The sequence below is a fragment of the Lepidochelys olivacea genome (genome assembly GCF_965140295.1).
Source record: "Lepidochelys olivacea isolate rLepOli2 genome assembly, chromosome: 3".
Taxonomy (NCBI): domain Eukaryota; kingdom Metazoa; phylum Chordata; order Testudines; family Cheloniidae; genus Lepidochelys; species Lepidochelys olivacea.
The window spans coordinates 77012761-77039680 of NC_140413.1; the positions used below are offsets into that span (position 1 = coordinate 77012761).

Here is a 26920-nt window from a genome sequence, read left to right on the forward strand (position 1 = left end):
TGTCAGCCAAACCGCAACACTTTGTATGCTTGAATTCACAAGGTTTTGCCCAAGTGAAAATGTGTGTCAAAGATCTGTAATTGTTTTATAAATAAAATGCTTATGATAGCTTAGGATACAAAGATCATTTACGTCTGTACTCACATGTAACTTGGAAAAAATGTAGAATTCATAAAATAAATGTAACAAAATATGACACTAATTTCATTCTGTGATGTGAGTCTATAAAAAGTATATCTTTCAAATGTAAGGTGTCTCAGAACACAGTGGGCCAAAATCACATCTGGTATATATCCAGTGATTGTGTAAGTAAATGGAGCAATATGTATTTGTGTAGAGCTCTCAAAGGCTTTTGGATGTTAGAACCTGCTTGATAATGATAAAGTTGGCTAAGGGAAAGGCTGTCTACTATACTTTTTGAAAAGTGCCATGAGAACTCTAACGTCTACTTGGACAGTCACCAAATACATAAAGAAAGGAGCTTAGTTCCACATTTCATTTGACAGCAACTCTAACAGTGAAGAACCTCACAGCACACCCCTACAAAGTCAGCACTGGATATGTTGTTGGATTGACTGACTTTTTTAGCATTGTTTTCCATTACTTTAAATTTGTAATTTTTTTTAAAGCACATTCTAGAACGAACTAAAACCCTGCTAAATGAGGGGTAAAATGGAATTTTCTTCTCTTTAAAAAATGCTTCCTTTGGAAATTGATCTTTGGCTACATTCTCACTTCAGTGTGTCATGATTTATGCATGCGCAGTAATTCCTATTAGTATTAATGGCACACTGGCACACAGATATAAATTCTCAATATGAGAATATTCCCATTACTACAGGCATTTTACTGTTGCACAGGCTACACCTCTCACCTCAATCGTTATCAATGACATTTTTATATGCTGAAATTATTTTGTTTTAGTACCACTGACACTTTTAAGACACTGGACTGGGACCCTTGAAATCTGGGTTCAAGGCCCAGCTCTCCCATAGACTCCCTGTGTGACCTTTACCAAGTCCCAAAGTGGGAAATTTTTCAAAAGCACCCAGCATGGGCCTAACTCTGCCCCCACTGAAGTCAATGGGAGTTTTACCCATTAGTTCAATGGAAACAAAGTTAAGAGCCTTGGGAGCTCTGGAACATCCCACCTGTAATCTTTCTGTCTCAGCTCCCCATCTGTGAAAATGGGGATAATATTTCCTTTCTCTCATCCTCTGTCTCTCTTGTCTATTTAAAATATGAGCTCTGCAGGGCAGAGGTTGTCTCTTACTATCAGTATGAATAACATATAGCAAAACAGAGCCCTGATCTCATTTGTGGCCTCTATTTGCTGCTGTAGCACAAATAATAAGTCTTATGGGGCAGGGACTATCTTTTTGTTCTGTCTTTGTACAGTCTTTAGCACAATGGGGTCCTGGTCCAGAACCCAGGGCTCCTTGGTGCTATAGTAATGCAAATTACTGTATTATTATTATTAAGTGTATTTACAGAAAACAGTACCAAAGCCACTATTGATGCCAAGTGTTCCTTATTATTTGAGCATCTCCATATATTTAACCTAAATGTTTTTGACTCTGTCCTATACCGTTTATCCTTGATTAAACCTTTTCTAGATAGTTAATCATTAATGATTTATTTACAGTTGCTGTGCAAACAGTTCATTCACACCTATGACATATCAAATTTCAGAGACATGTTCTTTAATTGGATTCATTTATTTCTAATCTGCTTAAGCCCTCACTACTGTAATGCTTGACTAAATATACATTAAACTCTCCTATTTAAACTGCTAAAATAAATTTGAGATGTATTCTATGAATAAAAGTACTTGATTGAACACATGTATTACCACTGTTATTATGTACCTACCTGAGCAGAAATTATTAAAAATAACTCAATAGATAAGCACTTGCGATGCTTATGCAAAAAAAAAAAAGGCTTCAGAGTGGTTGCTTTACACTTTTTGGTAAAGATTCCCAGAAATAGGAGGCTAAATTTATGCTCTTAAGTCCACAGCTAAGAACTTAAATAAATTGGTCTGATTTTCAAAAGTGCTGAGCAACCAGAAGCTTCCGTTGGCTTCAATAGGAGATGCTGCATGCTCAGTGCTTTCTATTTTAAAATCAACTCAATTATTTAGAGGGGAGATACTCACCCCCCAACTCTGGCTCCTTTACCCCTGGGCAGAAGCAGCGTAAAAAGTGCTAAAAGCCCCAGTTCTGGCTGCAGGAGGATTCACCTACCACAGGTAGTGCCTTCCCAGGACCTCTTTGAAAGCCCTGGATAAGGGTGAGGCTGGGGATGGGAGGGGCATGCCAGGGGCAGGGCCACATCGCTGCAGAAGACCCTCAAAGCACTGTAGCCCACATTGCAGCCTGGGGAGGTTGCTGTAACTTTAACAGTCCCCCAGAGCTATCTAAGTTACTCCAGAGGCTTCTTCAGCACCAGAAGCAGCCAAAGATTGGGAGGGCACCAGAATGGCTTAAAGCCATGCTAGCCCCCCACCATTGGGCTGTGAGTTTTGTGCTGCATTTCTTAGAGGACAGTACAGACTCTCATCCTATGCACCTAAATACGGACTGAAGAGTCTAACTTCAGGCTCCTATTTTTGAAACTCTTGACCTTTGGCCCCTATCCAAGAGAGAAATGCTATCGTTTATAGTTTCTGCGTTCACCACAGAGCAGTCTCCAGAAATTAAGAGCCACCACATGGCATTGAGGTCACTGATAATAAATTCTGGGCCTGGTATAAGCGGATGCAGCTCCCACAGAAGTCTACGAACCAAATTCAGATGTGGCATAAACAGTGTTGTAGGTTACACAGCATATGCAGATTGGTCAGGCGTAAGTGGTAAAATCATGTAACTTGCGCTGATTTTGATTGGACCTTCAATGGGCGTGCAAAATGAGTGTAACATACATGCTAAGGGAACAGAAGAGAGATGTGGCAAAAAATGTAATGTAGCCTGTGAAATAAAGCAGGGTCTCCTGTTTTATTTACATCCTCCTACTAATTGCTGTTCCTGTTATACACCTTTTCTGTCTCCTCAGACTTAGAGCTGGCTGGGAATTTTCTAACTAAATATTTTTTCATCTGAAAAGTTTCTCTGGGCCAGAATGCAATTTCTGGTCTACCCCTGAGAGAGGTACCCTGATCCCAGAATAGTCAACAGCTCAGTAGTTAGGGCACTCATGCAGGATGTGGAAAACCAATGTCAAGTCCCCACTCTCTCTGATTCAGTCTATCTCGTTCAAGGTTTTGGTTTTGTTCTGCATTGGAACAGAAATAAATGTTTAAACCCCAACAATTTTTGCTAAATGGAATTCTTGTTTTTAAACCAGCCATACTCGGACTATAAGTTACATTATTTTTGCACACCCACTGAATGTCAAAATTGGTGCAAGATACTTGGCTTTATTATTTGCACCCACTCACTTTTATGACCCACAGTGTTACTTTCACCACTGAATATATCACCACTGAAGCGGGCTCTTTATGCCTATAGCCAAACACAGAAAAACACAATTTTTTTGCCAGCAATGGTTATTTTACAATTCACCTAATAAAATTAGTATTAAAAATAATAACAAGAATTTATATAGCTTCGCCAACATACACAGCACTTAAAACTTATGTTGAGACACCAAAAGTAAGTCTTCTGGAAGCTAAACAGGTGAAAAGGTACAGATACTGGGTAATAAAAAGTTTACAAGATAATAGGTATAGGGGCTATCCAGTGCACTTTTCCAAGCAAATAAATACAATTTTAAAAATCATGATAATGTCAAGCTACATTCTGTCCTTTTCCATTCAGTTCCAGTTTTCTAGTTAGAATGCTAAAGGCCCAATCTTACAAGGGAGTCGAGAGTGCTAAGCACCTGGCAGGATCAAGTCCTTCTCGAACACCACTTCATAGTTTGCAACTTTTTCTTTAACTCCTCTAACCTGATTTAATATCAACAGAATAATACTGGGAATATTTTAACCCAAGTTGGATGAACAGTCTTTGAAGAGTCTGACTGACACATACAATACAAATTGTAGCTCTAGGATTCAGAAGTGTATATGTCAGCCTGCATGGTGGAATGTTCTATTACTGCAACTCTATGATCTAGCCCTCTACGAGCATTATTTCAAACTTTATTAGTAGCTGGTATTATTTCAAATGCAGAGACTCAGTCCTGAAGCCTTACCCAGCTCCTGATCCTGCATGCTTTACTCAGGCAAAAGATCTCCCTGATTTTAATGGCACTTTTCCCTGAATAAGGAGAGCTGGATCAACTTATTAGTCCTTACTCGCTCAAAACATCTGAGAACTACCCAAGGAAGGACTGAATAAGGACTATATTATTTTGTTCTGTATATACAACAGTAATTGGAAATAGAGTACAACATTGTCTGTGCAAAGCTTGTGGCTGGATTTTGGATAAATAGGGCTCTAGATCAGGGGTTCTCAAACTGGGGATGTGACCCCTCAGGGGGTCACGAAGTTATTACATGGGGCATCTCAAGCTGTCAGCCTCCAACCCAAACGCCACTTCACCTCCAGCATTTACAATAGTGCTAACTATAAAAAAAAAAGTGTTTTTAATTTATAGGGGAGGATCGCACTCAAAGGCTTGCTGTGAAAAAGGGGTCACCAGTACAAAAGTTTGAGAACCACTGCTCTAGATGGAGGAGAGAACCAGCCTGAGAGTTTTGAAATAGAAGCACTGCAGGCCCCAACCCCAGAGCACAGTAAAGAGAGGATAGAAAGTCCCCTACCAGAGGCTAGTTGTGAAAGGGCTGCAACTCTGGGCACAGCACAGATACAAAAATGATGGGTGGCTTTAAAGAACTTCACTCTGGGTTAACTCAAAGTGTCCACATAAGGCTAAGGGATATAGCTGAACATTGATTAATTAGACACTTCAATTACCAGAGCTGTACTGAAACTTCAGCAATACAATTTCAATATTGCTGGTAAAGTTGCCCCAAAGATTTACACACAGTGGGCTGAAGATAAAAACTATGGCTGTTCTTTGTTAGGCTTCAACAAAGCAAGACCATTCTTAAATTTACCCCTATTCAGCAACCCTCCTAAGAATGTGCTTATCTTTAAGCATGTGCTTAAGTTTCATTGATTGCAAAATTGACATCATTGGAATTTAAGCACATGCTTAAATTAAAGTTAAGCTTAAATATGTTAAGAGCTGATTATATGCTCAAGTGCTTTGCCAAATTGAGGCCTGAACACTATATACTGTGTTATTTTACTCATGTTACTTAATTGTGCTAAATGGCGGACATCAAAAGGATACCAAGAGCAATTAATTAGGCATTTAACCAATTTTAAAATCATGTGATTGACATCTGACTATAGTCACCACAAAAGTTTTCAGAAAAGCCAGACGCTGTATCCTTGTTCACACAGCTTCCACATAAGAACATAAGAATGGCCATACTGGGTCAGACCAAAGGTCCGTCCAGCACAGTATCCTGTCTACCGACAGTGGCCAATGCCAGCTGCCCCAGAGGAAGTGAACCTAACAGGTAATGATCTAGTGATCTCTCTCCTGCCACCCATCTCCAACCTCTGACAAACAGGCTAGGGACACCATTCCTTACTCATCCTGGCTAATAGCCATTAATGGACTTAACCTCCATGAATTTATCCAGTTCTTTTTTAAACCCTATTATAGTCCTAGCCTTCACAACCTCCTCAGACAAGGAGTTCCACAGGTTGACTGGGTGCTGAGTGAAGAAGAACTTCCTTTTATTTCTTTTAAACCTGCTACCCATTAATTTCATTTGGTGGCCCCTAGTTCTCATATTATGGGAACAAGTAAATAACCTTTCCTTATTCACTTTCTCCACAGCACTCATGATTTTATATACCTCTATCACATCCCCCCTTAGTCTCCTCTTTTCCAAGCTGAAAAGTCCTAGCCTCTTTAATCTCTCCTCCTATGGAACCCATTCCAAATCCCTGTTAATTTTAGTTGCCCTTTTCTGAACCTTTTCTAATGCCAATATATCTTTTTTGAGATGAGGGGACCACATCTGTACACAGTATTCAAGATGTGGGTGTACCATGGATTTATATAAGGGCAACAAGATATTCTCTGTCTTATTCTCTATCCCTTTTTTAATGGTTCTGAACATCCCGTTAGCTTTTTTGACTGCCGCTGCACACTGCGTGGATGTCTTCAGAGAACTATCCACGATGACTTCAAGATCTTTCTCCTGATTAGTTGTAGCTAAATTAGCCCCCATCATATTGTATGTATAGTTGGGGTTATTTTTTCCAATGTGCATTACTTTACATTTATCCACATTAAATTTCATTTGGCATTTTGTTGCCCAGTCACTTAGTTTTGTGAGATCTTTTTGAAGTTCTTCACAGTCTGCTTTGTTCTTAACTATCTTAAGCAGTTTAGTACCCTGAAGTGAATGAAGCTACTTCTGGAGTAGTTTATTCAGTGTGAGTACTGGTGCCAGAATCTGGTTCGTGCTGAAAAGTTAAAACAGATCGCATTTGAAGCACGTACTTGCCATGGGTGAAAGGAGAAAAGAGACTAGTTACTTAGCACTTAATTTAGGGCATGTTTGTCAGGAAGCAGGGCCTGCAGCAGAGCCAATCTCCAGGCAATTTAATGTGTGCAGCTGGCCTGTAAGGGTACATCTGCGCAGCAAAGAAAAACCCCATGGCTGACCCATGCCAGCCAGCTCAGGCTCGTGGGGCTCGAGCTGTGGGGCGGTTTCATTGCTGTGTAGACTTCTGGGCTTGGCTGGAGCCCGGGTTCTAACCCTGTGAAGTGGAATTCTACCTGGCAGTGAAACAGCCCTGCAAGCCTGAGCTGGCTGGCACTGGCCAGCCGCAGAGTTTTCTTTGCTTTGTAGACATAGCCTAATAAGCTGCCTGATGGCTGCTACACTGCCTGATTTTTGGGAAGAGTTAGTAAACTGGCTCTTAAGCCCAGCAGCAGCAGTTCGATGGCTGCTTATACGACGATTTACCCAGGGCTGTGTGAGCGCCTGCCTTGCCTTTCTCCAGGTAATCCAATCCTGACCGTTGGTTTCAATACTTGACTTCTGACCCTTGGCTCTGGGCCTGGCCTCTGATTCTGACTCCTGCTCCAACCACGAGGCACAACCGCCCATATCTCAGTCACTGACAATGTTTATTTATATACATATATATATATTACACAGAGAGACAGTGCGTGCCCTGAGGGAGACAGAAGAGCTGAGGCCTGAAATCAGAAGCAGAATAATAGTTTGTCTTTGAAAAAAAATAAGCCACTAGTTTTGAATACCCAAAAGTGACCCATGGAAATTACAGTGAAACTACATACAAAACAAAGAAGTGGGAAACCTACTGAACCAAGATACACAGCAGAGTGAAGCATGAAGGAGACTAAGGAAACGGGAGAACCCAAACTAGTAAAATTGCTTCAGGAATACAGGGTTGCAGGTATCCATGAAGGAGCTATGGACCAATTGCCTTCCTCCTGCCACTTCTGCACAAACCCCAACAAACCTTGCACAAGAGATCAAGAAGAGGTTGGTCTGGAAGGAGTCTTCCAGCTCTCAACTCAATCGATTGGCATAAAGATGCTGCACAGCCACTAATGCAAGCCATAGAATGTAGCAGCAGTTGGAGCCCAGCATGTGGTGGGGAAGATATATGGATAGTATATGGAGAGTGGCAAATCCGCTGGCTGCTCCTCCACCTGGCCTGCTGCCACCATCAAGCCCTTGCTGCATTGCCACAGAGAGAGGCTCCATTACACATAGCTCTGAGACATTCAGAGTTTGTACATTATGTCCTTTCCTGTTCCACCCAGGCAGCAGGACCACTGACATGCTCCTTAGGGTTTTCTATTCCTACCTGCCTGCAGAGACATGGGGGGATTATACCATTTGGCCCAGAAAGAGGAGTGATAAGGAGTAAGGATCTGAATGGAAGAGTAACAAGTAAGAAACCTTGCCTGACATGGCAGCACAATGCAAAGCAGTTGCAGCCTTCTCCAGACAACTTGGATGGAAGGTTCAAGTTTTATCATTTGATGAAATACAAGCTAACAAACTGCACTGAGGACAAGGCTTATACTGTACATGGAAGCATGAAGGAGAAATTCCAAAAGACCACCACTCTGGTCCCTTATTATACAGCTGGTGGAAGTACTATCATGAAGCATGACTGAATCTTTTCTGAACCTCTTGGCAATCTGTGTTTCCGTGATGGTCGAATTGACAGAAGTGCTTAGGGGATATTATTATTAGCATCAAAAAAAGATTCCCTTGGGAAGAAAGCCTGGGAGTGGATTTATTTTGCATATGACAATGGTCAAAAGCTCACAAAAAACGAAAGAAAGAGAAAAAATCCTCAGAAGTAAATGGGAGTTTTGTATGAGTAAGAGTTTCAGGACTTAGCCCATAGTTTTTAGTGTCTTGGCCATTAATGTCATCTGGTTTAAAGCCCAAGAAGTAATTTGGAGCGAATTAAAGAAAACAGTAGCTAAGAAAACCTGCATGCACAAAGAACTGAAGTAGCATGTTGTGGACATTGGGAAGCTAATGGTGGACAAACAAAATACTGAAGAGAGAAGCTCAACAATACCCTTATTAGATTTAATATTTTTATTTTTTTCTCTGCAGTATGTACCTGTAAACTGCTGTGGTTGAGTAAAGACCAGTATCCAGTTACGTGATTTCTTTATACTTCTAATCAAATCATCCATTGAATGATAATGGGGTCTTTTTACATCTATTGAATAATAAGAGTAAATAAAATGGGCAGGGAATGTGAGAATAGCAAAACTTCCAATGACTTTACTGGAGAACAGTTTTGGGCCATTCCTACTAAGGAATAGTAAGGTAAAGCAACAGTTTTTATGCTCAGCTTACCGTTTGTACATATTTGGGGGGCAAATACAGTGGCCACAGTTAAATCTATGTAACTATGAGCCTACACTGCAAACACTTACTCACATCAGTAATTCCATAACTCAGTGGTATTATTCATAAATAAAGTAGTTCATATGTGTAAGTGAAGGAGTTAAGCCTGTTATCTGCAAGTAATTAACATTACTATTGTGTTCCTAAGGCCCTCCATTTTCAGTTTTTACTTATTTTTTTACCTGAAAATACTGAAGATATACACACATATGTATGTGTGTGTGCGTGTGTACAAACAGTTAATACACAATTAATGAAATAAACTACAGAATTAAATTGCTTTTACTTTCAATCTCTTACTTTTCATTATCTGTTTTTTTCCTGTTCTCCCATTCTCCAGTGTTAACCCCTATATTTACCTAAACCGTGAAATTAATTTTTGCACAGATTTTCACTGTTTTCTGGTTTTGTAATAAACACTGAAATTCCCAGAAAATTTTAAACTGTATTTTAAAAGTCTTTATATATTCCCTATGCCATATACTCTTTCACATGGACACTTGATCGCTATAGGGAGTACACCGTGTTATGGGGAATATACATGTATGGTGGGGAGATGGACATTGCACCAGCTTCTAATACTTTAGTAGAGATGGGAACATTGAAGCAGGATGGTGAGCAACCACTGGGCCTGTGGTAATGTAAATCCAACTGATGGGAAATCCCAAATAGGAAGAGGCTAAAGTAAAGGTCATGGGGAGCTGTCTGCCCCCAGAGTTGTAGAAATGGATTTGTCACCCACTAACACTTAAAGCCCACTTATTCTGGCTTTTTATGGATTTCATTAATTTCACCAATCATGCAAAGTGATAACTTATTTGATTATGTAATTATTTTTTAAAAATCTGATAAGACACACAACTATAAAATGTACTATGCACTAAAGTTAAAAGGCATATTTTATAGATGCAATTAACAGTTAATTTATCCTAAACTTCATTTAATCTATCATGAACTAATTTTTTTTGTTTATATGTTATTTTTGAAATTATCTTTTATACAAATTGCATACTTCAATTTGTGCTTCTAATCAGTCTGTTACATAATACAAGATAATTTGAAGGTGGCAAGTGGGACTTTTATGTACTGTATTATCATAACAGAGATTATGTGCAATTAAGCGTCTAATCCAATTTATCTGTATATGTTAGTGTTACAGCTGCTATTTTAAATGATAAAGAAAAAATTAAACATATACAGCAAAAGCTCTCCAACATTCTCTAGGGATAAATTATTATATTTGCTGCTCAAAAAGCTAAAAGATCTGCACTTTAAATTACCCATTTGTTTAAAAAGGGATTGTTTCAATTTAAATATAAACTAAAACTTCAGCAGTTGCAGTCTATACTAATTGAAACATACTTGAATTGTCTTTAAGCTAAACACGCACAACTGATAAGAATATGAAAACTATATACACAGAACAAATAAGAAAAGAAACAAATATGTCTAGATTAGATCTTACTATGTCAACTGAAATACAAAAGACCAGTAAATCTGTATATTTTAAAATAAATCTCAAGTGCCCTATTTATTTTTGATATAGTTATTAAAAAAAATCTTGTTTAAATGGTCCTGATTGTAGTATCCTTTGTAAATAGTTCTGTATTTACACTTATTAAAAATAGTTGTTCTTAATCCTAGAATGCACTCTTTCAAAGCTAGACATTTATGGACCATAGCAATTTTGGATTTTTTTTTTTAAATGGAGCAAACTGTTCTTTATCATCTCCATCAGTGGTTCTCAAACTGTGGTAGGGTACCCCAAAGTGGGTCGCAACCCACTTTAAATGGGGTCACCAGGGCTGGCTTAGACTTGCTGGGGCCCAGGGCTGAAGCTTGAGCCCCACTGCCCAGGGATGAAGTCAAAGCCCGAGGGCTTCAGCTCTGGGTGGCAGGGCTAAGGTGGCAAGTTCCCTGCCCAGGGCTGAAGCCCTTGGAGTTCAGCTTTGCCCCCCCCCACACACACACACACACCCAGAGTGGTGGGGTTCAGGCTTTGCCCCCACCCCCACCTGGGGCAGTGGGGCTTGGGCAGACTCAAACTTCGATCCCTCATCCTGGGATCGTGAAGTAATTTTTGTTGTCAAAAGGGGGTTGCGGTGCAGTGAAGTTTGAGAACTCCGATCTCCATGATCCCTACCTCTAGCTTTCGTCTTCTCTCATTTTTACACCACCGTAGGTATTCAGCCACAGCAAGTACTGATTAGTGAAACAAATTGTCTATATTTGTTCTACCTTTTATTACACTGCTTGATTTTGACACTGCTTTGGTTTTCACAAGGATAACACTTGTGCAGGTCAATGACCCTTAGTCTAAAAACAGTAGGGCCAGACTGTGATACTTTTATTCGTGCTCAATAGTAGTACCTTACTCACTCAACATTCCCATTGAAACCACTTGGTCCATTGCAGGCATAAAGTATTATTCAAAGTGTAAGGACAAAATAGTGTGAATTACCTTTCTGTAAAGCTGCAATCCCTCTTTGATTACTTTTTATCAAAATGCAGTGAGAAAGAGCAGCTAGAGTATTTCCAAAGTAACCTCTACGCTTGAAATTAACATATCACTCTGTAGTCCTAACCATGGTGCGTTATTATTTTGAGCCAAAAAATCAATTGGTTTGCATTTCTCATTATATTTTTGAGTTAAATGTACACCAATTTATTTGCAAAGAACAAGTCAAGAAACGTTCCTATTTCGCCTCTAAGCAGATCTCTCCTAACCGATTTTACACCATTATTCAACTGCATCTTGTGTGCGGTATGTCTCTGCCAAGAACTGCATCTGTACAAGTGATTTTCCATATATCAAATGCTATATAACAAAAGCATGAAAAGAACCCACACCAAACACACATAGCTCACAGCTGTTCTTGGTTTAGTGGAATAATCCAGTGTCATCCTTAAGGAAATTTAGTAGCTACAGAATTTATATTAGAATAAATAATATGAAAAAATCCATACTTTGAGAGCAACGGAAGAACCTTTATTCTGATTTCCTGAAAACAAGATCTATAATATGGATCAGATCCAAAGTCCATTGAAGTCAATAGAAGTCTGGTTCTCTTTCCCCCTCTCTTTTCAGTCCTGTGTTCCACATTAGAGTGATAAAACCCTGACAGACAGGAGTAACTATGAATAGCTAATAGAGACAATTAACTGAACGCTACATAAGGTGAGTTCAGCAAACCCCCCTGACTCTTCTAAATGTGAACTTTCTTCTACAATAGCTTTCATCCACTTCTGTCTGATAGTCACAGTGTTATCTACTGTTTCTGAGGCTGGCTGTATCTCATTTCTAAAAAGCCATCCACTTATCTACCTGCAAAGTACTATGAAACAGAATATTGTCTGTTCTTATCACTTAGCTTCCAAACTGCTGGCTATCAGTAGACAAAAAAGGGCAATAAAGGATGCGCGTGTCTTGGGAATCTGTTGTGGTTATTATTATTGTGGTAACTTTACTGCAGAAAAATATTACATGATTTCTTGTTCGACAGAGCACTAATGAAGAGGTGGTCAGACTTGACTGAAACTCGGGGACCTAGACATACCAAAACAAGGTTTTAATGTAGTCATAGTATCTTTGCATTGTGAATTTCAGCCTTCTACAGCACATGGCAGTTGTAGTAGCCAGTAACAGACATCACAGCATTTACCATCTGCCTTTGACATAAGCTGGTTTTTCTTTCTATTTCTGCACTTGAGACAATTAATTAAAGAGCAGGGGAGAGTCTTAAATAGCTCGATACATCGTAAAGTTGTTACATAATCCATTGTTTTAGGGGAAACATCTGAGGGATTTTTAATAAATAATTTTCCAATAAATGGCAGCCTGGCTAAAAATATATCAAAATAGAAATGTACTTAAAATATATATTGTATATTGAGTGAAAAGGAAGACACCGCCTCATAAAAAATACCGAAACATTAATTGAAGCTAAAGAAATGGTATAGCTATTTTCATAACACACATACACCCCGTACTCAGGGGGCCCGATCTATTTCTACTGAAGACAACTGAAGTTTTTCCATTGAGTTCAAAAGGAGCAAGATCGGCCCCCTAGTGTTCTCCAACAGTCTGACAGTTTTGGAATATTTTAAGCCTCTGCTTCGAGGTCTGCTTAAACCACGGTTGGGTGTTCTCCCTTTGTGCCGCTGTATTTAAAGGTGTGAATTTGAACAGAACTCACTTATCACTCTATCACCTTAGAAAGAAGGGGCATACAGAATACATCTATGCTCAGATTCGCTGCTACCATGAAGAATCAATACAAATCTACTTAATTAGCTAAAGCAATGTAAATCAGCTCTTTGCAACCAGATGTAGGATGTCCACAGCAAACAAACTGCAACCTTTGACTGTGAAAAACAGACCCTGAACCACTCTATGGTATATTACCCACCGCCTTAGGCACATTGTTAGTGATCGAAGTATTTGTATAAGGCTAAAGATACTGGAATTGCATATGGATTTAACAGTAGGTCCAATCTTGCTGTTCTTACGCAGCAGGCAATTATGCCCATTAAATCACTGGGAATTTTGCCTGAGAAAGGACGGCAAGATCGGTCCCAATGTGATTTACACCATTTTTGAAGCCTCTTTTTTCCTCTCTTCCCCGGTAAAGCAAGTAACTATTCTGGTGATTAAATGCTTTCCTTCACAATCGCTGTCCTGTTTACCCTGCACACTGGAATAGTTGTTAGGCAGAGCGAACAAGTGACAATCAATAGGAAAAGGCTATCCAGTTATTCCCAAGCAAACAAAACAGCCTTTTCAAAATGACCAAAAGCAGAAATTCATTATCCAGTGGGAGGTTTCATTTCCATGCAGGTCATTTAAGGTAGGGCGGGGCTCTGGTTTTGGATAAAATATGACTGCCAACCACTGGCCCCCCACAGGAAAACAAGCCTAGTACTTGTGAAGCCTCTGACATACAAAGCACCTTAGTATGTTATTTTCTTTTTCTTTGAAAAATGGTTACAATACGCAGACACATTTCTTCGCTGCTCAACCTTCAGGTTTTACGAGTGTTTTAATCTGCGACATACATTTGGGCCTCTCACCTTGTGTTTAGCTGAAAAGTCTAACATTTGCGAAATACAGGCATTGATGGGACTTCGGCTTTGGGAGTGTAGAGATGGAAATGTATGGAAAGGCTGTAATGCGTGTGCTGGGTCAATCTCCTCCTTCTCCAGTCTTGCCACTGCTGGGTAAGAGTGTTTACCCCTACTTTGCTTTGTTGTTGTTTTTAAGGCGAATCAAGAGGATTTTCCTAACTACCAGCTGTGAGTGTAGGAGTCCATCTACGAAGGAAAACAAGGGTTTTCCCAATACACAGGAAAGCTCACCTAAACCGAATTCGTAATTATTCCTCCATGAACACGGAACTCTCCAAACCGAATCAAGCACAGAATACATACTTTTATTGTCGAGTACAATTGCTAATGACCAGAGATTTAACTCTGCAATATTGGCACTCTTATTTATAAAGGAGCCTCCCCCATCCAATTAAGTGCACGCTCCTTAGAAAAGTACCATTTGCAAGACCATAGTCACTGTTTCCAAATAAACAGCTTCCTTTTTATGTTTGCCTTAAAACACTAACTGCCAAAACGATACAGTTACTGTGTGTACATTAAGCCCCCCTAAAAGTAAGATAATTCTGCTTTAAGGCTGAAAATCTCGGCAGAATGTTCATCCATTGGGGGGGGGGGAGGAAGATTTAGCTTATCCATTTTCAATAGTTACATTTGATAGAAGAATGAAAAAATCCGCGTTGGATGACAAGTATGTACACGTGCAGGTACACTGCACTTTCAGTAACCACGACCGTTTTCTTCACTACCAAAACAAACACAACAGGCCACGGATTCGAATGACATATCACTTCTGCCAGCAGCAATCACTATTTCAATGAAAATAGTATTAATATCATCATAATAAATAAATCCAGCCAACCTGCCGGAGGGAATTAGAACTCATTCATTGGACCTAGGTATTGCAGTTTATGCAGCAGGTACCATACAAGTCTGATACTCCTGCAATACCCAAGTACGATGGGATGAATTAAGAAGTACAGCCAAGATTTTCAGCATTAACTCTGAACCTTTTTGCCTTGGGGGAGGGGTAATGGGGGTAGGTTAAACTGAGAACCTTCTGGTCATTTTGTGGTTCAATATAAGGCTCACTCTCTCAGAACAAAAACGAAATCTCTGAGCTTTGATAGAGACTCTGGATGATATTAAGAACTTCAAACCCCAGATTTTTGAAAAGAAAAACAGATGTCCTGTTTGTTAAGTATAAATAACTCCGTACATTCAACCACCCCCCCCTCTTTTTTTTTCTGACGCTGCATTAAATTTTATTTAAAGATGGGTACATTTAAACTGTAAAAAGAGAGCGAGAGGGAGCCGAATATGTGGGTGACAAACCACTAAATCTTTTCCCTAGCGAAAGAGGAGGGGGGAGAAAAATCAGACAGGAACCTTTCATCGAGATGAAAGTGCTCCCTGGGTTTCCTCGCCAGCCCGGTGTGCGCGCCCTGGTCAGTTGCAGCACTGAGCGGATTTAGCAGACCTAGACCAAGAGGCAGGGAGAGACTATGGAGCTAGGTCTGTTCCAAGCAACGAGCTTCCCCGTGGTGGGGCAGGGCCCCTTTTTATCCATGCGTTTCCACAAGGCCTTTCCCCTCCCTCGCGCCTAGCTCTGCACAGTTTAGAGCAGCCCCTGGGCTCACTTACGTGAGGACGTAGTTGACGCTGACTATGCAGTGCGGCCGCGAGGACCTGCTGTTGTGCACGATGGTGGCGTAGCTCTGCACCCACACCCAGCCGCCGTGCTTGGCCAGGAAGCGGTAGTATTTGGTGGTCACCTGCCCTTTCACCAGCACTGCGGAAGATACAAAAGAAGGGAAGGGAGGGAAAGGACCTCAGTGGAGTACTGCTGCCCCTTGCAATCCTCCCCCCGAGAAGGGTTACCCACTCACTGAAAAAGCCCCCGTTGCTTTTGTTAGCCAGAGCTCAGATAAAGGGCTACAGCTCCTTCTCAAGGAGGCTGGCTCAGGGCAAACGGGTGCTTTAGTAAAGGCAAAAATACAGATCCGAAGAGAGAGAGAGATCCTGCGCCCACTGAAGCTAATGAGGCAGCTCCCACTGACATCAAAGGTGCAGGCTTAGTGCAGATAAATTCACATCCGGAAATTTCCGGATAACGGATCCCATCACTTATGTGTCTCCGGCCTAATCAATTCATGTCAGCACAGTTACAAAAACACAACGTTCACGGAGTCTAAAGGAAGCTACATGCCACTAACTGTTTCACAATAATGAATAATAATGCACGGTCCACTACGGGGGGGGAGGGGGGAGGAATATTTTTTCTGATCTCTCTGTCATCAAGATTTTTAAAAGATTATTTAAAATGGGTTTTGCCTCTACCTGTGCCCGTTACATTTTCTGTAAATTGGAAGAAATCTTACAGGAAACTAATATCTTTTTCGTTCATTTCCCCCTGGGTATTCATGTCAGCGTGATATTGAAATAAAAGTCGGATCTACGAATCGGAATACCACAGTTCCAAAGAAATGTGTACATAGGAGTCCTGTGACAGTGTGGGGCCGGAGAAAGGGAGTCTGGCTTTTACTGGCACGCCGGTTTGGAGCTGAAAAAAGATTCCCGACTGAAATATCTGAGATTTGATCGGTTTCAGAGTAGCAGCCGTGTTAGTCTGTATCCGCCAAAAGAAAAGATTCGATCGTTTTAGTTCTTTCCTCATAACGGCTTGCTGGGGGAAAGCAGCGGTGAGTTAGAGACCCGCTGCAAGGACTCCTTGTGTATTACACTCCCGGCCCCCTCCCAGCCCCGATTTCCTCCTAGGTGTAAATCTAGTAAGTCCCGGTCTGGAGGGAGGAGGCGAACATCGGGCCTCAGAGGGGCTGCCGGGGCGGGGGGAGGAGGGTTACTCCCAGGTGCTTTAGGGGACGGGACTCCTTACGCAAATGGTGAGCGCAGCGCAAGTGGAAGGTGTCACAGCCATGGACGTGGTGGTAAAGGGTCTTCTCTATCAGGTCCTGCGGCTCGTAACCCGTCAGCTCGGCCACCCTGTGGGAGAGAGAGCCAGAGGCAGGCGCCAGTAAGTGCCCGGGCGGAGGGCGAAGCCTGACCGGAAAGCGCGGGGCTGGAGGCGGAGTTTCAAAAGCAGACCGGCTACCTGGAGTCTAAGAAGATGAGCTTCATGTCCAGGCTGGCCCGGAACATGAACATATTGCTGTGCAGCTTGATTTCCGTCACCGCGCTGGGCGGCAGCGAGTGGCCAACAGCGACCAAGCCGACGTTCTGGTAGCAGCCGTCGAAGGGGGACATGTCCAGGCTGTACTGGCGGATCTTCAGGTAGCCGCTGCAATGAATGACCTGCCAGGCACAAGACAGGGACACGTCACGCCCTGCGTGCACCAGGGCACTAGCTCGCCTTTGAAAACACACCTAGGACACACGGGAGCGGGTGGGCACCTTAAAGGCAGCCGGAATAGCTACCGCCTGCTGGAGAGTAGCGCTGGGTCACGGGAATTTGCCTGTTACCCTGGCCCTGGTGGAGGAACTGGACAGAGAGACGTTCTTTTCTCTACAGAACAATTCAGCCTTCAGCACCTGGTTCAAAGCCCATCCACGTCGGGGGGACGAGGGGGGGTGTTCCAGGGATTTAAATGGGGATTGGGATCAAGGCCTAGCTATGCTTTTATCATCCCTCTAAACATTGCAACAGTCAGAAGGAGGGAGAAGTGTCAGGTTGTTCACAACTGATACTGGTAATTTTATACACACAAGATGTATGTGAGTGCAGATTAGGGGCGTGTATATAGGTATATAAATATGTGTACGGCGTTCATTACATAGATGTGTATTAGACAGCATATGTGTTATGGATATGTATGTACTGTTACCTATATTTTGATGTTATAATCATGCTTTATTATAACGCCTTTTTTCTGCAGGAACTCAAAGCGGTGTATGTGCATTAATGAATTTAGTCTCACAATCATTATTCTTCCCCATTTTGCGGACAAGAAGGCTGACGCAAAGAGAGATGCTGGGAGGCAAACGTCACATAAGATGTCTGTGAGACACAGAACCCAGGAGTCCTGAGCAGAGTATATAAAACTAAGACTAGGAGGAGCTATGTAACAGGGCCTTAGTCTAGGAGAACTTCACCGAATTTGAAGAGTCTTTACAAACTTTTCTAAAAGTCCAGTCAAGTTCGCCCCAAGGTTTGCAATGGGTCAGCTTACCGTTTCCACAGCAACACGGGAACTTCCGTGGTTTTTGCTTGTTTTCTACTACAAACTCTGGCAAAACTTGGGGGGGATTGGGCTGAGTTTGGCTTTGTGGCCTGTGTTCATTTATTTGCAACCCGAAGAGAAACTTCTGGGCCTGAACAGGAAACCCACACTTCAAAAAACGTCCTGCCAGCTGAAACCGCTCAAATGGGCTGAGGTCTCATTCTGACTGCTGGTCCCCTGCTTTCACACCGCAAAGACCCAGCAGCCTAGCCAAGCACAGACACATCCACATAGTCAGGGATTCTCTAGCATGCACTTCCCATCCTTCTGAGCAGGAGCCGCTGGTGACTCCTGTCCATGTCCACGCACCTTGTAGCCCCCGCAGGTCAGCCCCGCGTTCCTTTTGGCCAAGACGCACTTCATCCTTAGGAAAAAGGAGCGCTCGATCTCGTATTCTAAGGGAAAAGGCAGAGGCACCGGTGAGAAAAGGGCAGGGGGGCCTGGTGGCACCTGATGGCTTCGCTTCCCCTGCAGAGCCCACACCCGCACAAGCGCGGAGGCCAAGCCGAGAGGGGGAATGTACTTTACCCTGCACGAAGTGAGAGTGGTAGGGCTGGTGAGCTGTGAGCACCGCGGTCATCTCATCGTGATCAGCAGGGTGGATGTATTCGTAAATGCTATTTCCAGTCAGCTCTACCTGTGAGGGAAGAGGAGGGTTTCAACTTTCTCGCCATCGACATAGCGTGCGTGTGTAGCCGGCGTTGGATGTGGGGCCATCTGCTGCCGTGGTACAGCTCTATAAACACACAGACAATTACAGTGTCCTGGCTTTGTCTGGGTTCACACCACCTCCGGTTGAGGCAAATAGCTTAGAGGCAGCTGTACATCTCCTATGGAAAATACAGGGATATAGACAGGGGCATTATGCCCTACCACACGCAGGCATAAGCCGCTAGTGGGTAACCTGTCCACTTACCTGTGATAAACCCAGATGAACGGAGGCCGTCTCTGAAATGTACATGATCTTGCCGTCTGGAGCCACAACAAATATGAAACCATCCAAGGTCTACAAGGGAAAGAAGACACCAGATATCTATGAACTACCTGTACCTGGGACTGATTTAGCAGATCGGGGATTCCAGCCTGGCTTTCATTACTAAAAGAGTTGGAGGATGGGAGGAAGCTGGAACATCCTTTCAGTAGATCCGCTTAAAAGGGGCAGGATATGAACATAACGCACCTCAAAACAGGGGACCTGTTTGAAATGGCTTTGCAACGAAATGTGACAATGAATCAACCTAAGACTCCAAAGCAGCAAGAATAGAAGCTCCCAGCCTCTAGGGCTCCCAGCCTCGGCTTTGCTGACAGTTCCCCCTGGAGAAATACTGAACACTTGCACCCCCCACCTACGATTTCAGTAGAGATTTTAACTCTTATATATTTGATTAAGAGACTTCAGCGAGCAAGGGGCGATCTAAAACTCTCCACAATGTAAATAAAGTTTGAAACGGACAGAACTATTTAAAAGGTCTGTTAAGATTAGATAGATAGATGTTAATAAGTGTTATTTGTATGCACTGTGAGAAGAACAGGCCTCTGTTCATTAGAGGCGGGTATAAAATGCTACAAGACCCCACAGTACCACATGCCTGAATAGCTAAGATTATAAACACTAATATTCCTTTGTTAATCCTTTAGGCCACAGCGAGTTTTCAATTGTGTCCTAGCTGAATTAAGGTTTTCGGTGTCTTCAATTAATCAATGTTTATTCTAACTACCATGGGATCAAGGCTTTCTAAACTTTTATATGTGCTCCTCAAAATAGCCCCCTGGATCCCCTCTACGGTTTCTCCCACTTTTCTTTTCACCTTGCACCACTTTAAAGACGCGTCTTTGCGCTCACCAGATTGCTCAGAACAAGAAAACTACATTCACAAATCTTGTCAACCTGCTGACTGACAAGGCTGTTGAGATTAGGGACCAAATCAACCTACCACTTTCTACTTCGGACACGTAGAATGGCCACCAGCAAGCTGAGCCGCGCTGCGTAACCCACTGTACCGTGTGAGAAGCTAAGGATCGTGACAGATCAATTCCGCCACAGTTCTGGACTCTCCTTTTGTGAAGCACGTGAACAGTTAAAGATTAGACAAGGGAATAATTAAAAGCTCAGAATATGGTACGATCTCTTTAATCATTAATACCAAATGGCTCGCGTTTCCAGGCCAGTACCTGCAAAAGATGGGATCCCAGTTCCCGTCCAACATTATCCAAAGGGCTGGTTCGACTAGTGTGGCCCCAGGCTTCGCCAAGTCCTGTTTATTTAAGACACACAAAAATTAAGGTGAGACGACAAGATACAAATTCTCATTGGCCTGTCAGGGCTGGTTGATTTGGTTTTCTTTGTTTTAGTTTCAAACACTTTAAAGCGTTTTCTAATAGCTGAATAAGCTAATTCCCTTGTTGATTGTTTTAAAATGTTATTTCCTATTTGGGGGGATATCTATGCTGGAATTACCAGTAAAGTTCATTAATAAGAACTGAGTGAATTCAACTAAGCCTGGAACCGCTCCAGATAAAAACATTATTCGACCTGGGCAATGGCTTCTAGAAAGTTGCTTCCTGGAAGAAAAGGTAGTACAATATCTTTGCTTCTGACCTCACTGAAAAATGACAGAACAACACTGCCAGGTACCAAAATGAGACCAAAACAGAAATATTTAATTTCAACAGAATGATGCGATTAACCGGACGTGAATACACTTCAGAATGATATAAATGTTATAAAGCCAATGAAATACAACATTGATGTTATTCAGTATTATTCGATTAGACAAAAGGATAACTCAGGTCTGTGAGTATTTTATTTAGTGTGTTTGCCGACTCTCCCAGAAACGAATGCTTTGTATTGTTTGCGCACAACCTCCCAAGAAATTAACAAACTGAATATGTAAACCAGGCTATATATTGAGAGGGCTTTAAAATGTAACCCTGGCCATCAAGATCACTTTCTGATTTGACCAGCGATCCGGTGTAAATCCCGAAGAAGGTCCCGATCCTTCATTCCTCACCTATCTATCGACTTCAATAGGAGCTTTTGGGTGCGCCGAGAATGCAAGATCGGACCCCTGCAGTGCATTTTATTAAAAAGTATTTCCACCTTAGCATATGCCAAGCCCACGAAAAGTAATCTACCTTTCCCGACGTCTTTCCGCAGCTGCAGTGTCACGACAGCATTAAGACACGCCAGGCAGTGCATAAATGTACTTCCGAAGCGGTCGGAGTTACTCACTAACCAAGGTACCAGCTCTCTCTTCCCAATCAAACCCTCTTCCCCACAACATACAAGGCCCTCTCTCTCCCACTGAAGGAATGACCTCTCTTCACCGTGAATGATCTGCTTCCAAATACTCTAGTTGGATTCGACAAGGAATCTCCCCGGACGTGGCTAATGTTTCAATTTGTGCTGGTTTTCCTATATGCAAAGGGCCGGATGGAACGGACTGTGCCGGAGTTAAAAGGCATTACCCATAAACGGTTTAACAATGCTGTTGCTGAAATAATTTCAACTTGGTGATTAAAGCCTTTTATGCTTACACCATTAAACAAGGCTTAGCGTGACCCCCCCAAAAAAGTGATTGATGGCAACGCAGAGCAAATCGCCAAGAGGCGAACACGGGGTCCAAGCAGGGACAGCCTCCCGCAAAATTAGCCCTTCACAAACTCCTCGTGGCTTGTTTTTCGTTTATTCAGATGCAAACAAACAAGGGATGGGAACGGAGGCGATGTGGAGCAGATAACTCCCCCTCAGTATTGACCGGGCTCACTTGGGTGTTTACACGTCTAAATAAAGCTAACGATTTCACCGCCGCTATTCAAACACTGAAGCGCCCACTCTAAGGCCGTGCATTCTCGGTCTCTCTCTCTCTCTCTCCAGCCATCCCTTCCTCCATTTCTCCTCTCCATCCCTGCTTCAACGGGCCAGAGCTATTAGCAGCCCCAGCCCCTCCTCGCTCACCATCTCTCTCCTACCCCCTTCTCAGTTCTCCACAAGGGTCTCTCTCCTTAAATTCCTGCTTCTTCCTCTTCTGTTTACATCCCTCCCCTCTTCAGCATGCCAGCATCTCTCTTCTCCTTTCTGCCTCTACGCTATTCTCTCCTCCTCTGCAAACGGGGTACTACCTCTCCTCTCCTCAATTCTCCCTAGGCCAGGGGCCTCAATAGACTGCCTTCCCCCCGCCCCCCAATACGTACATCTCTGTCTCTATCCCTTGATCCTTCATCTCGCCAAATGCCGGCCGGCAGCAGAGTCCCTGGGATTAGTTCCTCCTGCTCAACAGCAGGTACCCAGTGACTTTCCACAGCCCCGGGGTAAAGGGCTATGGGAGAAGTCCGCACCTTGGGCGCTTCTGTAATAACTGACAATTGTGCTGCCCCCGAATGCAATCATCCCCTCTCCCCGTTAGACAGCAAGCGAGCCACAGACACAACTTAACTTCTAACCCTTGTGACTCCCCAAATGCCGTAGTACACGATTTCATTCATGAGACGGTGGCGGGGAAGATACTGTTTGAGAGCATACAAACTGCGGAAAGCGTGTGATCAAATTAACAGGCACCACATTCCCTCTTGAAATTAGCAAGCACTAACATCAAACCCTGCAAAGGCTGCAACGTTTCCAGAGAAAGACCGAAAATTCCTCTATGAAATTCTGATTCAGTACATGTTCAGGAGGTTTGGTGTGGTTGTGCTTAACAATAAAGCCCATTAAAGTGAGACAAAAAGCACCACTCCGCATAAAATGTCCTACCCGGAGAACCAGGAAGACGAATTTCTGTATTTAATACAGCGGCTGAACTCCTTGCCTAAAGTTCTAAGTTGTTTATTAAGCCGAGTTAACGGATCTAATTATTCTGGTCCTAAAAGGGAAAATATCCCTATCCTTGCGGGTTAATGAATAGCCCATCTACATTACAGGTTAACTTTTTTTCAGGACACTTTTTTTTTTTTTCCACGGAGCATTGCACTCCTTTTTTTATGTGTCAGGTGGAAACCTTTCGCTGTTCAGCTGTGTCTAAGTTAATGTTTTATAATTAAATGTTTTCAGTCGTCTACCTGAATCGGCTTTTCGAAACCCTACCACATGAGACAGCTCTTTGTATTTTCCAGATGTTTCAGTGCTTTCAAGTTAGAGACTTTTTTTATTCACGGACAAATCCTTCCCGTCAGCCCCCCCCCCCCCATCGCTATCCTGATGCCCTTTAAAATTCTGTTTCTAAAAGGGTTGCGCAGAAAAAAATCTTCATTGATGTACCTTTTAAAAAAAATAAATAATCTGACTCTCTATTCGTTTTAACACCCAATTTCCTTTTAGCGAGGGGGGTAAACTGTGATTTCTTGCACTTGACCTACCGCAGAAAATTCTACAAATCCTTTGATTGTCTATTTAAAACAAAACAAGGAAATCAGTTTCCCTTTTGCTTCAGGATTACACTGGAAACAAGATCTAAAGATTCTCTTGTAATCTGGAGAGGCGAACAGAATAATAGGTTTGGAATAGAAACAAGCAGCTTTGTGAGGGGACGGATAACTAAAGCGTTTTTAGGCAAAGGATTTTCCCAGCTAAAGTGGCCGAAAACAAAGCAAAACATAATCTATTTTGGACGATTTCCAAGATATGCCACATTAACCTTAGTAGATAAAATTTGCTTTCCTCCCCGAGCCCCCCACCTTTGTCAAAGTCTGGTTTATCATATTTGCATAAGTAGCCTTAGAAGGGATGTATCTATTATGGATCTAAGGCGCTAGCTGGCTCACATTTCATTTGAAAAAGCTAGGCGAAGTTTTACTGTTGCTTTATACCTGATGCATTGTATTAAAATACCCCCTGACCCGTGGATTACCTCAATGGACTGGCTGCATGGGCTTTGTAATTTCCTGAAAATGAGATTTCGATTTATAAAACAAGAAACCAATTAGTAACCAAATGAGGCGAAGTAGATCCACTAAAATTGACCTAATCCCACAGGCACCATTTAAGCCAGTTCTTGGCGAATGAATGATGAGCCACAGTCTAGCGTGGGCTCAAGGCATCATCCAGCTGTGTTATTGCAAGCAGCAAAAATAAATTGATCGAGCTTTTCCTTCGGAATGAATTTTCTACTCTTGACAAAATATAGATTATAGCCCCTACATAACAGCCTCCTCCACTCGAGGTTATTTCTTGTAAGAATATAAACAATTTAGGCTACAAGGAAGTGTCCATCTTTAGGAGAGAGCAGAAGGCATTCTAGCCAGCCGGGAATGTTGCTTCGGCTATTAAACCAGTTTCAGCGCTTTGCAGGCATATATCATAGGACGCTACCATATTTGGGACTGAGGACGCTGATTCATTCTTTATTTTAATAACTTCTCTGTGGAAATGCATTTAACTTTCACACATTAAAGGCCACAGAAAACGTTTCTCTGCCTTTCCTGGTGTCAGTGTATTAGCCACATCAGATGAATCATAAGGGACCTTTCTGGGCTTTAAGAGGTTTCATTCCCATCCCCCAGACCTCTGGAGTTCACACGGACACCACCTCCTTCCTCAACGCTTTAAGAAACAACAGCTTTGATCTAACTATATTCACGCCCGCCATTCGATTGATTCAGTCCTTACTGCTGGCAACCAGGGGCAAAACTGGGCTGATAGATAGTTTCTGCCCAATGGCATTTTGGCTGCCATACCCGAGAGCTTATTTGCCATCCAAGGGCGAAGCCCCCAGGCAACGGTGGCAAAGGAATGGAAGAAGATATCCCTTCCAATTGTTTCTAATTTGATCTAGGAAAAAATAAAATCAACTAATTAAACCGGGAGAGGGTAGGAAGAATGAGATTCCAAAAGGCACATCCATCTCTTTTGCACTGGAAGATCTGCTAGGCCGGGAAGCTCTGAGCATCTGCAGCTCTGAAGCACCCACTACCCTCTTCCCCTTCCTTTGTTTGGGAGTAGTGACGAGGGGCTGGCTGGAGATGCAAGTCCTTATCTGCTTTGTTTTCACTTGCTGGCTTTGGAAATAATCATTTCCCCAATAAACTCTGGGTCAGACAATCCGTATTCAGCGGAGAGAAAACAAAACAACAACAAACTTCGCGCTCCAGTTCGGAAATCACTCTCAGAAGTGCAGTAAATACAATGGTTAAGATGTGACTAGGGGTTGTGAATGTTTCAGTTTTGAAGGTTCCCATTTTCAGACACCTGAAAGGAGTTTTGTTTTCAGAGGAGTGGTGCTGGTCGCTACCGGAAAAATTAGACGCCTTTTTGCTATGCACTTTATCCTCGTTTACACTAAACTTTGTAAGAGTGTTTGGCCTTTGGTGGGGAATGCATTTCCAGGCTACCCTCTAGAAGTCTATAACGTTGAATACAAAATTAAGCAATGCCAGCACAACCGTCCTCATGAAAAAAAAAAAGTGCACTAAATATATGTTTAGTGAGGTGTGGGGGGCCTACAGCCAGATAAATAAAGCAGCGATATGTTAAACCTATTTAAAATACGACCAAAATTACAATTCGAATAGAAATAACATCAGATTATTTTATAGCATTGGGCCCCGATTCTGCTATCTTTAGTCAGGTAAAACTTTTCTTGAAATCAGCAGGCGCTTTTGCCTCAGTCGGGTCTTGATTCTGGTGCTCTGTACTGCCTACTGAATAAAACATATCCATCTACCCCTCCAACCCTGGACCAGATCTTGCACCGCCTACCCAACAAACGTCTCATGGAGTTAAATAGGGAGTTTTGCCTAAGTAAAGGCTACAGAATAGGACCCATCTATCCTGTGGTCCTTACTCCGGTAAAATATATAAAATCAATGGACTTGCCCCGACCTCAAAAGGATTGCTTTTTTCATAGAAGTGTAGGACTGGAAGGGACCTCAATAGGTCATTTTTGCCTGGGGAAGGACTGCAAAGCAGGCCCCACAAAGCGATATGATGTAATTAAATGACCATTTTAATAGGGAGGAGAGCACAGCACACCTGAATTCGATTTGTGCTGTTCTCTTTGGACACCTAATGTTCTTGCTTCGGATTTGTTTCCCTCTGCAAACCTGACGGGCACACGCACTCACGTACCCAGAGGAATGAAATGACACAGGCAGCCATTATAAGTGAAGCTCTAGCTCGAGGGTATTCCCAGTTGTCTGCTGCTTGGCAGACGGAGTCTCAGCGTCTTTGCAGTGGGACCCTACAGATGGCTGCGAAAGCCTGTGTGCGAAGAGGCACCAGGGAGGAGGACGAAGGCTGCGCTAGGGGGCCCGGAAGCCCTGGGACTGAGCAAAGTGCGTGGCCCACCCCTGTAAGCAGCAGCAGCACCTGCCTTTCCCCATATGTTGCCTCCGTGCAGCCGGCCAGGTGAAGCCCCTCACAAAGCTGTATGAGTGCACAGGCATCTCACCCCATCGTCCGTACTCCGCTCCTAAAGCAGCACCTTTCCTCCTTCCTGATCGCCCCACGCGCAGGTGGTTACTTTCTTCTCTCTCTTACTGCAGTTTCTTTGGGGGAAGACCACTAACCAGAGGGTCATTTCTTCCACTCTCAAAGATCAAACCCCACCCGCCCTTGTCACTGCGAAACAAAAAAGGCACAGGGTGTTGCATGCGGGAATCAACCCGAGTCTATTAACCGTTTAATTGGTTTACTATCCGT

At 42.7% G+C, this 26920-nt stretch overlaps 1 protein-coding gene across 4 annotated transcripts in view; it reads right to left on the bottom strand.

Moving 5' to 3' along the window:
• Positions 1-26920, bottom strand: part of SIM1 (SIM bHLH transcription factor 1) — a 64984-nt gene that overhangs the window by 30433 nt on the left and 7631 nt on the right. The window contains exons 1-8 of one of the 4 annotated variants that reach the window (XM_084623644.1): positions 21424-21770; positions 20461-20543; positions 19205-19294; positions 18817-18925; positions 18598-18683; positions 17163-17362; positions 16947-17053; positions 15695-15842 (exon numbers count right to left, since the gene is read on the bottom strand). In XM_084623644.1, the coding sequence (XP_084479770.1) occupies positions 15695-15842; positions 16947-17053; positions 17163-17362; positions 18598-18683; positions 18817-18925; positions 19205-19294; positions 20461-20543; positions 21424-21487 (887 nt within the window). In that variant the 5' untranslated portion in view covers positions 21488-21770. Of the gene's footprint in view, positions 1-15694; positions 15843-16946; positions 17054-17162; positions 17363-18597; positions 18684-18816; positions 18926-19204; positions 19295-20222; positions 20343-20460; positions 20544-21299; positions 21358-21423; positions 21771-26920 lie in introns of those variants that run through there. The other 3 variants (XM_084623645.1, XM_084623643.1, XM_084623646.1) reach the window with 3 other exon arrangements.